The 16,109-nt window shown below is 40.0% G+C and overlaps 1 protein-coding gene across 3 annotated transcripts in view; it reads left to right on the forward strand.

The window, feature by feature from the left end:
• Positions 1–16,109, forward strand: part of MTHFD1L (methylenetetrahydrofolate dehydrogenase (NADP+ dependent) 1 like) — a 248,531-nt gene that overhangs the window by 78,141 nt on the left and 154,281 nt on the right. For all 3 annotated transcript variants that reach the window (XM_084624122.1, XM_084624120.1, XM_084624121.1), the window contains 2 exons: positions 6,295–6,371; positions 14,339–14,479. In XM_084624122.1, coding sequence (XP_084480248.1) covers positions 6,295–6,371; positions 14,339–14,479 — 218 coding nt within the window. The remainder of the gene's footprint in view (positions 1–6,294; positions 6,372–14,338; positions 14,480–16,109) is intronic.

The raw sequence follows: 16,109 nt of genomic DNA on the forward strand, positions 1-16,109 counted from the left end.
AGCGAAGTCCTTTCCAGCCTTACATTTCTATGATTCTGTGTGAATTAAGACCTAAATTAACTAGCCTAAAGAGTTGAGTCTACTGATTTATATGAACAATCCATTTTCAAACCACTAATATGAGTACATAACAGAAATTTTGAAGTAGCATGCTGAACAATTAACTAGGTTTAAATTACAAACAGAATCATGTGTTGCTCTTTTAAAGCTGTGGAAATGTTCTCTTAACAGTCTACATTTTCATTAAAAGTTAGTGTGTATTTTTAAAGAACAGATTTTTCTGTGTAAGTTGCCATACCATACCTTGTCACCCAGATGAAATATTTCTTAGAAATCCATGTAAAACGGAGAGCCCCTTAAATTTTTCTAAATTTTCCTCCTGTCCTTGTTCCTTATTGTTCCTTACAGCTGTTTAGATTATTTGTTACACTCTATTTCATATTCCATGTGCCTGCCGTGGAAGTTTAGACTATGAACTATTCCATTGCTTTTGTCTGACTAAAGAAGCAATAAGAGATGATGATTTTAAGAGAGTGTTTGAACGATTGTACTTTTCACAGTAGTTTCCTCTGATCATAATGAAAGTGAGGGGAAAGTTACGGTACTGTTTAATCCAAGCATGTTAACCAACAAACAGGTATAAGTAGTCATCCTTCTAGTCTGGCAGCTCTCTACGTTCAGTCACAATGCTCTTAGTTTAGTGCTAGGATTCAGAAATACAGCAATGAGCACAGGTTCTGGATCTTGTCAGTATAAGAAAAGGCTGTGGAAGGCTTAGTGCCAAATGACAATCTTCATATTTAATTGGTGGGTTAAAGTACTATGTATCCTTGCATCAGTTGTAGAGAATATGACAGGTACGCATTAATTTTAAAAAAAAGGAGTACTTGTGGCACCTTAAAGTACCTTAGAGTACTCCTTTTCTTTTTGCGAATACAGACTAAGATGGCTGAAACCTGTCATTAATTTTAAAGTTTTTCAAACAAATATTATTCAACGAAAAATGCCTATTAATGGAACATGGGGTTCTGACTACCACCTATAAAAGACAGGAAATTGAGCAATTAAGTTTCCTTACCACCCTTTTACTCTGTCTCCTTGTGTGCATACTTTATAAGATACAGGTTATTTCATTAATATAGTATTGGGCTATGCAATATGCTATGTTTATTATTATGCATGCAAGTGTGTGTGTGTGTGTGAGAGAGAGAGAATATGGCACTGTGATGTGGCATAACATTTTCATCAGCATTGTTTGGCAGAGTTGCATTACTCAGAAGACAGTTATTCAGTTTGTCCAAAACAAATGCCAGTGAAGCCTTTATACCACTCTGCATAGAATGCATATGCCACATATGTTACAGCAAAACTGTTTTGGCAGTGTTTGAGATTTGAAATGTTTTATTGGGATTATTTCTGGAATCCTTCTACCTGTAAGCCAAGTGCCTAGGTTATCAAAGATTCTTGTGGATGGAGCTGAAGAGGGAGACCGGGAACTATCTAAAAATGACTTAAAAACAACATTTATGTTTAAATTTAAAGTCAATTACATTGCTGTGCTAGACTAAGCACATGCTGCACATCATTGGAAAGTGGGAAATCTCCTTTTTTCCAGTAGTATAGTGGTATAAAGCTCCCAGTTTTACTCTTGGAGGATCAGGAGATAATAGATCTTAAATCCATCACTGACTCAGGATTAAACCTGGTCATCCTGGCAAGTATAAATTTAGGGTAAGAAGGAAGAAACATTTGTTCGGCAGATTGATTTTTTAGAAGTGGCAACTCTTTGAAATGGCAACTCATGGAATTGAAATATTGAAATAAACCTGGAGGAGCTGGATTAGTGGGCAGAGAGCAGATGAACTGGTCAAAAGACATAAGTTTAGCATATGACCCTGTAACTTATCACGTGGTCCTACAATTTAGCACATGGATATTATCTCCACTTATTATGTTCTGTTTTTAGATTTTTATACTATGCCAGTCACCATGGCACCTAAGTATGTATAGTGTATGTTTTATATAAAATATAACTTATAAAACAAAGATGGATTTACTATGGAGAGATAGAGAAGTAAATTTGTTCATTTATTGTAGTGAGCTATCAAGATTTATAAACTGGTTATTTTTGCTGGACTTAATGCTAAAAGGTGACCAGTGGGAGTTGGGGGCTTTTGACACCGTGCAGGATTCATCCTATAATAAATACATTCAAGGAGTTGAGGGTGGTTTGGCAACCAACTATCCTAATTCTTTTAGTCATGACAATAGCTATACATTGGATATTTTTTTTAAATATGCAGTCTTTCTTTTTAGAGGAAGTTCCCACTGCCACCAGCCAATCCTTGCTTTCCTCCCTCTTGCTCTCTGGTGCTGGTAGTAATCATTCTGTCTCTATATCCTCTCCTCTCCTTGTCCTCATCCATTTAGAAAAATACTTAAAAGGTGCTGTTCACCCCACAGAGAGATCTCCCTTGCTATCACTCTGAATCATGTTGGTAATGCTTGTGCTCTTCAGCGGCTTTTGGCTCTTTAGGGTCACCAGTGAGCTGCTGGGTTCCCATTTGGGTTTTTACTTTTATTTAGCACCAAACCAGCAGGATTAACCTTTGTTTACAGATTTAGTAAAAGATGGCCCTGGTTGAGACCAAATATGCCGATTTGAACACTAAGGCTCCATTCATGCAGTGAGCTGTGAGTGGGTGGGCCCATTCACCTGTGTAGACATGGATCTCCAGTAGAAATGCAGATAAACCCTTAAATGTAGTGCTACTGTAATCAAACCAGAAACCTTGGTTTGGTTTATGTGGTTTACCATTTTTTCCAAAGAAAATGCTAGACCAGGCGTCTCAAACTCAATTTACCTGAGGGCCACTGCCAGTCCACAGATCCTCACAGCAGGCCAATAATGTCACTGAAGATGGTGTTCAGAAAATAAAATGTTTATATTGTATTTTTTACTTTGGATTTCTTAGAAATAATAAAACTGTCATACAACTTTATACAATTCTTCCCCTGCCAGAGAGTTTTCAGTGTTTGTCAGACACCTGGCAACGCTTCAGTTCTGTCAGTTTGTTGATGTTTGGCCTCAGAGACTGAGTAGCTGAAACCTTTAGGATTGCAGCAAGGTGGGCATCAGATAGTTGTGTTTGGTATTTTGACTTGTTTATATTCATTGAGGAAAAAAGTGATGCCTCCATGGCTGACGCTGCCCGGCAACTAATGATGCTGCCTATATGGCTGACTGTGCCCGGCAACTAGTGATGGTATCTCTGTCCCTCTCCCCCAGCCAATGAGAGCTACGGGTGCAGCGCCTGCAGCAGACATTGGTGGCTGCATGCGTCTCTCCTCTGTGAGCCGCAGTGGGGAGGTTGTTGGGCTGCAGATGGCCCGTGGGCCAGGACTTTGAGACCCCTGTGCTAGACTTTCTCTTTATCCAGTATCTTTTAAAATGCAAGTTTTATCCACTAATCGCTTTAGTTTCATTAGAATTGTCTTAATCTATGTGAAAATTGCTTTTAATATTAATAAGGCATTGTGGAATCATGGAAGTGTGGGGGTGGAAGGGACCTTGAGAAGTCATTGCATTCTAGCATTTTGGCAATGTGCTGATTCTCAGGATACTAAGAGCAAAGGCTTTGCTTTTAAGCTCACGAAAATGAGTTACCATTGCTTTGACCATTGCAATCCTCTCTTTGCATCCCTTTTGCTGGCTCCCTCTTTTCTGTATCAGACATAAGCTATTTCATTTTCAAGACCCTTTATGACCTATCCCCACCCTACCTGACTTGACATAAGGAATTTAAAATGGGAAAGGCTTCATTTCTTGGAAGACAAGATTAGGGTGGTAACTAGATCAGCAGACTGAAAATGGAATGTTTTATTTACTAAGATAGTAAATGGGTCAGTAAGGTAAAAGACAATGTCTGAGCTAGCTAAGATGAGAGGGAGAAAACCCAGGGAACCATTTACTACAACAAAAAAGATAATGGACAAGAGAAATCAGGAGCGTAAAGCCTGAGGTAAAGAGGAAAGTTGAACATGGACAGAGCATGCATGCTGTGGTGGGATTGATTCCTAGAAAATGATCAAGCCAATCCCAAAAGGTCATCTTTCACCTCCAATCAGTCCGTGATGTCAGCTTCCTTCCCCCACTTGTTGAATTTTCAAGCAAGCACTTTCATACTTTCTCCCATGTTGCCCTTCACGCTTGGGAGAAGCTCCCCATAAGCATCTGCAGAACTCTCCTTAAAACTTTTTTGCCAGAAGGCCTATAAAAAACATGACTGTGATTAGGCTGTTGGTGAGCTGAGACCATTGCCTGTCTTGCTGACCAGTATTACCTCATTGTTTCCATGTGCTCCCCCACCTGTCTGTCTCTGCCTCTGCCTCTTGTCTTATATATAACACGTGCACTCTTTGGGGAAAGCACTGCCTTTTTGTTCTGTTTGTACAGCACCTAGCACAGTGGGGGCTTTGCTTATGAGCAGGACTCACAGGCAGTAGTTGAGTATAAATAACAAATCGTACGCAAAGAATATTTTCCCCAACGAATCTTTAACGTAAGTGTACTGATGGACTTCTGGGAATTTCTAGCAAAGACTAAAAATAAAACTGAGAGTTTGAGTGATATTAGATTTTATATCAAAGTTCTTGTGAATATTCAGTCTATGAGACCTGATGCAGTGTATATGGTAATTAGCCATCATGAGTGTGGTTTGTTATAGAATATGTAACTGATGCTGAGTCTGAATCTCTTAACAGGTAAAAAGGATACAAGGTTCATATAGTTATAATATCTGTTTTGGGCATGGTTGGCTTTTTAGTGGGTAAGGAATTAGAAAAATAGTTGGGTGGTTCTTCATTTTGACTTCAAATCAGAAACAAGAAAGATTAATTTTATGTCTCTTTTTTGTTAACGAGACAGCCAGAAAGGATAGTATAAATATAATGATATACTCAAGAGCCAGCTGTATTTTATGCCATTTGCCAGTTCAGATACTGCTACATTAGTTGTATGTAATGTAATTATTTTGTTCTCAGAATGTAAGGATTCTGATAGGCAGAAACCAAACTGAATAAAAATCAACCCTATCTGTTGTATTCCATGTGCTTAAAAAGAAGCAGCTAAGTTGGAATCAGTGTAGACTAGCACAGAGGATATTATAAATTTAAAAGAAAAGTGGTATGCCTCAAAAAGAGGATGCTGAGTAGAGGTCCCAGTTTAATTCCCAGGGATACCCAAATGGTAACAGTAAATTCAGAGGCACTTTTAGTGGAACTCTGCATTCATACCTGGCTAAATACCAAAGGCATTACTCCACCACAGTGAACACCTACCTTCACACTAACTTGCCGGTCTCTTCACAGCAGGAGCTCTTTCAGATTAGTGGGCCCTTCTTTTTGGTGCTCAAAAACGCACGCTTTAAGTTAAATGCTGCCAAAAATGCACCCTTTTCTGTAGTTGGAAGAACTAAGTTTGCTTCAGCATAAATTTAAATAAAGATGAGGGAGGGGATCCATGAAATGGATTTGGCTGCACTTTGAGTATTGTGAAGATATTTCTCAGTTAAGAGCTCAGTGGATATTCAAATAAGGGTTAAGTATGTTAGATAGATGTTGCTTGCTTGTCAATTGGAAAAGACTTCCTGCCAAATGGCGTTAGATAGACATGGAAGTAAAATAGGAGATGGTAACTGCATATTGAGATGCAGAAAAATGACATGGTGTGGAATTTCTTGGGACCTAATTTGCTAATGTAATGCTGTTTTTGAAGGGGAAGGGCTTAAGCTAAATGTACATTTACAACATGGGAATACTTATTTGGCCATCTGGTAGTCTAAAAATGTATTTTCAAAACCTTGTCATGAAGAGGTGTGCAGTGGGTGGGTCTGGAATGGTGCTGATCCACTAAAACAGGCTTTTGTTACACCTGGAGATGGAGATTAAGATTTTGCTGTAGTAACTAAACAGAGGGATTCCAGTAAGATCTTATTGCTCCCAACAGAAGATTATTCTATCAAAGAAGTTACAGTTGAGACATTTCAGACTGGACATTTAAGAGTGTAAAAGCTAGTACATCTCAGCTAGGAAAGAGGAGCCTATGTGCACTACTGCAAAGTTAATCTAGATGTAGAAGTATGCTCAACTGAGTGCAAAAGCATATACAGTACTGCAAAAAATAATGTATTCTTATATCAGGCGTATGTGGAGAGTAACTAGGTGGCTGATTCTCTGTCAATGTAAATGTTTCATTTTTCTTCTTTCCTCTCTTTCCTCCCACCCTCTTTCCAGTATTGGATACAAATGACCGATTCCTAAGAAAAATAACAGTTGGGCAGGCAAATACAGAGAAGGGATTTTTCCGACAGGTATGTACTATTATATCCTAGATGTTGTTGTTTTTCTGGGCAGAATTTGTTTTCAAGCATGAGAAATAGTTGCTGTTCTACAATCCTTTCAATAAATTGTTTAGGACTAAATTGCCAACGTCTAATTGTTATATGTATTTGTAGTACCCTAGCCATGAAATTGGATGCACTAATGACAGTGTCATGTCATAGAAACTGAAACCAATGTGTACGGCATGGTGTTTCACAAGTAGTTTAAGAAATCTGTAACTTTTAGAGTCTCAACTTTATACATTTAATGCAATTAACTAATTTATGTAACATCTTTTCTTTTTGTATTTTGTAAATTTACAAAATTTTCTGCCCTACTTAAATTTTATCATCTTCTGCTTAGGTCCTCAGTTTAGTTTTGTTTAATTAATATTTATTTATGTCTTTGATTTAATTTAAATGTGAAAAAGGGTGATTCTTCATGTACTTTAGATGGCCCTTGTTATAACTTACAGCGCAACATCATTTTCTTTACTTTCTCATACATTACAGACTTGGGCCCTGAAACAGTTAAGACTTAAGCATGAGCTTAATTTTAATGGAAGTAAATGGAACTGCTCAGTGTGTAAAATGTAAGCACAGTGAGAGTCTTTGAAATTTCAGCACCTTGCAGTGATAACTATACCATTTCTCGAAATCCAGTTGGAAACAGTTAATGCAGAACTTTCTGATGAACTTAGAACTACCATCCATTGGCTTTAAATGCACCAGTTTTCTTGAGCTCAGATTTATATAAATGTATTTTTTTGGTCCAATGTGTCATAAGTCACTAAACATTTCTAGAGGGTTTAGTGGTGGTAATAATCTTCCCACCCACAATAGGAAGTTAATGACTTAAAAATTAGCTTCATTTGAGAGTACTAAGTGTATACACAATAATGAATCAAATTGGAAATTGATGAAAATGTTCCTTGCAAATATTCCATAGGCAGCAGTTAATTCTTTAGTTTCAAGCATCCTTCATGTGTAGAGCTTGTCCCACTATTATTCCAAGAAAGTTAGTGTTAAGTATTTTTTTCGGTACGATCCCAACAATTTATTAACAGCATGACATTGTTAACATTAGCAAAGCATGTCAGATATGACATACTGTGCTTAGTGCAGTTTAATGCACACCTTGGTTGAACAGAGTGGCATGAGGATTAGAACAAGGAAGTGAATAAATCAGCAAATAGTGGGAGGAGAACACAGGATCAAATCGAGGATTAAAATAATTTTTAAAAATAACTAAAATCCGTACACCTCAGAACAAGGCTTTTGGGGGCCAGGAAGTATCAATCAGGAGGGCTTATCCAAATGAATCCATCAGATTATATTTGATGTTTATAGGTTAGGGCACCAGCACAAACGAAAACAGGAGGAAGGGGAAAGCAGGAATAGTCAAATGAATACCTACAAATTGATTGGACCATGACATCATCTTAATTACTTTTAGCACATTTGCATTCCTTCCGACAAAACATCTCTCATTTGTTTTCTCTGTTAGTATTGTAAACTGTTCAGGGCTGGAAACCTGGCTAACTTTCTGTTCTGTGAAATGCTTAGCATGCTTTATGCAGCAGAGAGTTGTGCCTTCATTGCATCTGAAGTATCCATTAGTGAGCACTAATACGCAGTGTGAAATAAATGCCCATTTCATTGTGATTATTTATATTAAGGTCTCAGCTAGAATCAGGGCACAGTTGTGCCAGGTTCTGTACAAACATAGAATTCGTAAAATTTAAAAGTTTGTGTAAGTGTAAGACTTCAGTTGGATCTGAGTTTTGCCAACACTTTGTGCTTTTGAAAATCCCATCCTTAAGTTTCTTTCCCATTCCACAGCTGCTCTGGTTTATGAGACAGGAGGATGCAAAAGGTGAAGTGCTATAAAGAAGACTTCAGCACCCATATTCAGACTGATTTTTTTTTTCACCTATTGAATTATTCAGATGATTAGGGATACAGATAAATGTTCACTTTGGATTAATACATATGTGGAAGAGAATTTCTTTTCAACACCTACCTTCTATGACAAAAATAGAAAATTAAAAATTAACTGATGCTCATCTATGATGATTGGCTCTGACTGAAACAGATCCTTTCAGCTCTTGGAAGGGAACATTTTTGTGTACTTAGATTTGGTTCAGTCATTCATTGTAATTATTAGTTCAGAGCCAGAGTCTATACTGCAGGGGAGGAAGGGGAGTATGTTTTAAGTTGGGTTAGCTAACTCAGGTTAAAATAGCAGTGATGACTTGTTGACTGAGCTTTAACTTGGTTAGCAGCTGGAGTTCAAGCCTATGAGGCTATTGCAGCCAAGCATTGACAGGTTGATAGTGAATGAAAGACGATAGGTAGGGTGGAGACTGACTCTGAAGGGCTTTGAAAGTGAATATAAACAGCTTATGTCCGATATGATAGAGAAGGGGAAGCTAGTGGAGGGATTAAAAGAGAGAGGGGTGATCTGGTCAAAGCAACAGGCAAGAAAAATAGTCCAGTCCTTTTGGTGCAGTGCTCACAGAACCTTATTAAGTTCACTGCTTCTTTAGAGAGACAGACACCGCACCGACCTGCTACTTTAGGTGAGGACTTAGGCATCTTGTTAGTATGTAGCACTGAGGTGGATTATAGTCAAACTAAAAATAAGTTTGTGATGGGTTCCCCCCAGAGATGCCACCTGAAACTGGGGTACCACTGAGCCCGCCTGACCTACCAGCCTTGGCTCCCTTTACACCAGAGGTGAGCAAACTATCTGGCCCACGGGACCATCCTTCCCTGCCCCTGAGCTCCTGGCCCGAGAGGCTAGTCCCCGGCCCCTCCTCCGCTGTTTCCCCTCCCTCACAGTTTCGCTGCCACTTTGAGTGGCATGGTAAGGGGGCGGCAGCGGCGTGCGCGTGGCGGTGACTAGGTTTGGTAGGGGGTCCCGGGGGACAGTCAGGGGACAGGGAGCAAGGGGCAGTTGGATGGGGCGGAAGTTCTGGGGTGGGGAACAGGGGAGGTTGGATAGGTTGTGGGAGTGCAGGGGGGGTTTGTCAGGGGGTGGAGGTGTGGTTAGGGGTCAGGGCAATCAGGACAGGGAGCAGGGGGGTTTGGATAGAGGGTAGGATCCCTTTGGAGGGGAGGGGGCAGTCAGGGGACAAGGAGCAGGGGGGGTTGGATGGGGCAGGGGTTCTGATGGGGACAGTTGGGATGGGAAGTGGGAGGGAGCGAATTGGGGCGGGGGCCAGGCTGTTTAGGGGGCACAGCCTTCTCTACCCGGCCCTCCATACAGTTTCTCATCCTGATATGGCCCTCAGGCCAAAAAGTTTGCCCATCCCTGCTTTACACTATATTGCTTTGACAGGCCGTCAAGCCCCCTCCAGCACACATGCAGGTAGGGACACACAGATGCTGAGATCAGCTCTCCATGGGAAGTCTCAGCTAAGGAATTGCCCAGTTACTGAAGTGCACACCTCCCTTTGTAGGGTAAATCCAAAATTATACCATCTTGCACTACACAGGGAAGTGTACAGTGTAAGCTCATGAAATTCGCCCCCTCCGTCAATGTGGAGAGGAATATACACAGCTTTCTGCCCCGAGTTATGACTCCCACACACACTGGTTTTAGACAAAGCAAAAATAAGTTTAACTACGAAAGATCGTTTTTAAGTGATTATAAGGGGTAGCAAACAGATCAAAGCAGATTACCTAACAAATAAACGAAAATGAAATCTAAGCTTAATATACAAAAGAGATAGGATATGAGTAGCAAATTCGCACCATAATTGTTGATTTAGGCAGTTTGCAGAGATTCTTGAGGGCAGGCTGCACTTGCTTGCAGCTTAAAACCCCAGGTATTCCTTTCAAAGGCTAGAAATTCCTCTAGCCTGGGTTCAGTCCTTCTCCCCCAGTCCAGTCTGTTACGGTTCAAATACAAGACAGCACAAAGCTTTAAGCAAGCAAACAGGCTGGTCTGCCAATGGACTGGTCCTGTCAGCTTTCCACCTCTCCTTTATTCTTTCTCTCCCCCCGCGCATTACGTTCTCCAACAGATAAAAGGAATACACTGGCTTTGTTTAACATTCTTATTTACCAATTTCTATCTACCGCATTCCTAGCTCTCGGGCCTTGAGCCCAGTCCTGGGAGGCTTCCCACGGTTCATGTCATCTGGGCGAGATTCCAAGGTTCATGCCCTTGAGAGGAGCTGTGTGTGCACTGCTCCTACACAACACTCCGGGTGTGCCCTGAATGTTGCCAAGTGCATGAACCTTGAATGAATCCTACACCAGTCCTTGTTCTTCAGGTGTTTCCAGCAGTCTTCTTGGGCGGGGAGTCAGTGAAGAACCACGATGATGTCACTCTCCTGCCTTAAATAGCTTTTGCACAGGGTGGGAACCCTTTGTCTCCAAGCTTGGTTCCCATGCCCAGTCAGTGGAAAAACACTGGTATTCCAAGATGGAGTCCAGTACCAGGTGACTTGGTAGGGTCACAGCAGCTGTAACTTGGAGGCTGTTTGTAGTATCCTCAGGAAGGCTCCCTTAGCATTATCTAAGACCTATTGTTCTCCCTAATGGCCCTTTCCAGACTGCCATCTAGACTGATTGTATTCTGCCTAGTGGGCATTCTCCAGGTGTAAACATATTTGTAATACAGATTCACAGTCAATATTCCTAACTTCAAGTGCAAAAATAATCCATCCATACAAATAGGATAATTAGATTCAGTAAATCATAACCTTTTCAATATCTCACATGACCCATCTTGCATAAAATATCATAGTTATGCCATAATCATATCGTATCATATCATATATATATCAATATATATATATATATATAATAGCTCTATGAAGAATATGGGCTGCAGTGTCACAAAGTTTGTTAACAAAGAACATAGGGTGAAGTGATTTCTAGTAATAGTGAAAGGTATGAAGGGTTATAGACAAAACAAACAAAACACACTTTCTATTGATTAAATTTAACTTCAGCAAGTTATATTCATGGTTTAAGCAGGTTTCTCACCTATATTCATTTTCCATAGACTTCAACCTCCTTGGCTGAAGGACCCACTGTTCTGTGATTTCGAGAGCTCTGGCCTCTTCAGTCACTCAAGTGATGGATAGCTCAAATGTCTTTTTGCCCCTCCTTATATTATCCCCAAAGTTCATTGTCTTTGTTTCAAGAGCTAGGAAGGCTTTCTGTTGTTCTCTTCCTGTGAACTTCTCATCCTTCTGCTGATTCATATGTAAATAGAGCTTCCATTGTTTTTTGGTCTCACAGTCAGTTGATTTAATTGCTTTATTCTTTGGGGTTCCGATTCCCTGGGGTGTCTGGACCCTGACTGTATCACAGAAAGTAACATTGACTGATAGTATAAAATAGTATGTATTATTGTAATAGTTAGGGTTGTGGCTGGTTTTTTAATAAAATGTTATATCATTCCTCAAACATTTCCTGGTGGTGGGTTCTTTCCCCTTTCTTTTTAATTTATATAAAAAAAGGAAAAACCCTCATATACACAAGGAGAAATAGGCATTTTAATTTTAATGATGGTGATGAAAACTCTGGAATTCACAATAAAAGCATAAACTCTGTTCTTAAAACCATCCTGATAAAATTAGATGGTGTTGCAATTTATGTGGTGTGTGAAATCTCTCTTTGATCTCAGATTCATTCACTGTCTCTCAGTGCTGCAAGGATAAGTTAGAGGAGTATCATCCTTAACCCTGGATTTTCTTATTTTCGTTAGTTCAAGGAAGGCTTGGCCATAACACTGTTTTAACATAGCTGGGGACGTCTAACTATGTACCCCCAGCTGTTTTGTTGGATACACGGCTTTTTTCTCTGTTAATAAAGAGCTAGCCCAAATTAAAGTTTGAAAATATCTGTTTTATAACTTTACTGTTGTCATTTTGGATCCAAATGCTGTAAATCTTTACTCACGTACAGATAGTCTTTATTGACTTGTGTGTGTATGTATGTTTACCTATTTATATCTCTGATCCAGAAAAACATTCAAGCATTTGTTCAACTTTACATGAACAAGTTGCCACGTTGACCTCAGTACAATTATTCACATGCTTACATTTAATCAAGTGCTAAGAGATTTTCTCTAGCAAAACTGTAGCAACTTGCATGAAAGCTGAAGGGAGGCGCATGGATTACAAGAGAAAAGAGTTGGGAGGAACACCAGGCAGTCATTCTTTGTGGCTTATGCAGATGCATAAAATATTAAGTTGCGGCTGGAGCAGCTGTGTATACAGATGCTTTAATAAAGAGCCAATTTATTTTAATAAATCTAGAATCCTCTCATGTTAGTACCCAGCATGAGGTACATGAAATAAGGGCCTGTTGTGGGTCCTGATCCTGCAGTCTTTGCAGAACTTGGGCCTAATGTATTTACAAAGTGCCTGTCACTTTGGTGTCTAAGTCAGCGTTTCTCAAATGCGGCTGGGCTTTTCTTGCAGCCACAGCCTCCTTGGCAGTGATGGGGAGGGTGGGGGGGCACAAAGCAACAGCCCCTTCTCTGTGGCTGCCAGTAGTGATTGAGCCCTGCCCCCCTCTGGGGAGACAAAAGCTGGAGGAATAGGTGAGTTCCTCACCTTGCTGGGGGTGGGGGGAGGAGAGGTCGAGCTTCAGCCCTGGGGTGGTGGGTGGCAGGCTCCAGCCGTGGGGCTTCAGGATCCATTCCTTGGCTGCCCGGCAGCAGGCTCTGGCCCTGAGCTCATCTCTTCTCTTCCTCCTCGCCCCCCATCACCCCTGGCCCTTGCTGCCTCTCCCAGTGCCCCATTGCCACTGGCCCCCGCTGTCTCCATACCCACCTCCCCATCCAAGGCTTAATTTGTCCCCAGGCTTGCCGGGGCTGAGTTAGTCTTCTATGAAAAGTGATAGTTGTATGTTTCTTAATATCACTTTTCTTAGTAGCTAGCAAGTCTTTAAAAAAGCAACCAAAGAAACAACAAGAAAAAAAGACCAGGAACACAAATAAGGTGCTTTGCACGTTCTTTCTGTGTAGGTCCGGTAAAGAATAGAGACAACTGTACATTATTTTTATTATTGTCTGAAAAAAAAATCCTACATAAATAAATTACAACGATTTGGACTTGCATATGTATTTGTTTTTCCTAAAGTTAATCAAATATTTTAGGAAAACTGTCAGAGTGGCCACCAGCAAGAGTTGGTGGCCGCACTCTGAGGCCACCAAACAAATTGTTGTGAGAATCCCTGGTCTAAGTATCGTCAATGAGATACTTCACTTGTCAGGGGTTTAGTTTGAATCCTTCTAAAGAAGTATTGCAGTTTATAGATCTATTTCTACAAGAGCAACAGGACTGGTGTTGCACAAAGTTCCTGTGTTTTTAAAGTTACTTACATGTTAATCCAGGAGGAGAAAAAAGCACAAGTTTTATATGCTAAATCCAAGAAAATACTATTTTAAAGGAACATTGTCCAGTAGTTTAACCCCCCAAATTCAGAGTTTTGTAAATTAAAAATTACAAAATGTAATATGAATATATCTTCATGAAATAGAGGATTTTTTAAATATTCAAATCCCTGACCAATATTCTAAACCCAAATATAAAGGCACTTGTGCTAGTGTATGTGATGTGGAAAGTGAAACTGACCAGTGTTGTTTCACTGACCACACAAGGGCCTGCTGGTTCAGCAACTTGAACTCCCATTAAAGGAAGTAGCAGTTGAGGGGTTCAGTCCAGCAAGGTGCTGAGTCCCCAAATGAGTGAAATGCCAAAACCAAAACACAAAACTCTGCAAAATCTTATCATTTTAAACATCTAATTTCCTATTCACTGTTAGTTATTTCAGTTTGAATAATCTTAGGTGTTGTTAATAACAGTTAAGAACTTTTTAAATTTCACTCTCAAGGTAATAATCATATTGTATTTCTTTTAGTTTTGCTCTGAAAGTATTCTCTTGCCTGCTTCTGGTGTGGTTTACTGCTCTTACTTTTATCTTTGTAGGCTCAGTTTGACATTGCTGTTGCAAGTGAAATCATGGCAATCTTAGCACTGACCACCAGCCTGGCAGATATGAAAGAGAGACTGGGAAAAATGGTGGTGGCTAATGACAAAAATGGACAACCAGTGACAGCTGAGGATTTGGTATGTACGGTAGAAAAGCCCTGTGAATAACTCCTGACTCTTTTGCTTTGGCTGCTGAATCAGTAAAATGGCAGATGTACACTATCTTTTAGTTTGTTTTTAACAATGCTTGTAGGGCTTTAAGGGTTAGGCCCATTTGATCCATAATCTGGCCACAGTTGGAACAGGATGTAAACTTACCTTTGTCCAAGCCTTCTGGTAACTCTGCTTTGAAACCACTTGTCACATAAGCTACTTGGGTAGATTTCCACATCTCTAAGGCAAGCTAATTAGATGCTACAGAGAATGAAGGAGCTCCTTTTCAGGTGGTAATGTTTGCTATTGTACTTCTATAGTATTCTCAAATATTACAGTGGTGGCTGCCTGATGAATACTTGTAGCAGTAATCTTTTTTAAAAAAAATGTTCTTAACTGAGGTTAGTGATAATGTTTGTGAAGAATTAACTTTACACATCTGCAAGATCTGTTTTTTAAGGACACACATTGGTTATTCTTATTCAAGCATCCATCCAGCAATCCAGGTTGTCTGCTAAATTGCCCCTTCCCACTTTCAGCTGTGAAAGAAGTATATAAACATTTTTCTTGGCACCAAATCCTAACGCCATAAATAGCCAGAATGTTGTCAGCAGCCAGCATTCTACACTGTATGTACATTTATGATGTCTGCCTTGTATCCCTTCATCTATACAAATCCTCCTTCTTTTCTCTTCTTTGGCCTGTGGGATCCTAAGTGGATAATAGCAGTTAGCAGGTTTTTCATGAGTAGACAGTACATCCTGGCCTCAGGAGCAGTGGAAGTTTCCTAAAAAGGGGGGGGAGGGGGCAGGCAATCAGCGCACAAGCCGTGGCCCTTCCTCCCAAGGCACTGCCCCGCACCGCTCCTTCCCCCTCCCAGGGCCCCGCTCCCCCCTTGCTCCTCTCCACCCCTTCTCCCCATTGCTCAGTTTAGCATTTAGCTGCTAAAATCCTCAGTCTCTGCAGAGCATGTTTAAACTGATTTTTTGAAAGCTTGTAACTTAGCCAGATGTGGACAGTTTTTCACAGAGACTGCAAAAGGCACATCCCTGACACACAGGTCTATCCCCTTGCCAGATTTCAAGTGCCTGCCCCAAAGCCTTGGAACGTTAGAGCTTTTCAAAGAGACGGTCACCAGAATTTTTTAACATCAAAAAGCATCATATTTTTCAATAATCTCATTCTCAAAAATGGCTGAACTGTTCTGGCTTAAATTTGACTAAATAAAATAAAATACATTTCAGCCTGAGGCAGATACCCAGGATGGAAAATTTCTGCCTGAACAGGTAAAGTTTTCCAAAGCTATAAGCAACTGAAAGCAGGGTTTTTATAATGGGCAACCTTAATAATAGGCAACACTACCAGCCACGCCTAGAATTTGTATAGATAAACCAAATTCCACGAATTTCTGTTGCCCAAAATTTATTTTTATACATTAAAATGATATTTTGACAAATAGTTTCTAGTTCATTATTTAATTTACATTAATCTAAACCATTAATCCTCTGTCTCTTTCATTTGTTTCTGGATGTGAATAATGTTTAATACTCTGTACAAAAATGCAGTTGCTCTTAATTTCATCCTTCTATGCCACATATTTATGATAACACAATAA

This window comes from Lepidochelys olivacea, assembly GCF_965140295.1.
Source record: "Lepidochelys olivacea isolate rLepOli2 genome assembly, chromosome: 3".
Taxonomy (NCBI): Eukaryota; Metazoa; Chordata; order Testudines; family Cheloniidae; genus Lepidochelys; species Lepidochelys olivacea.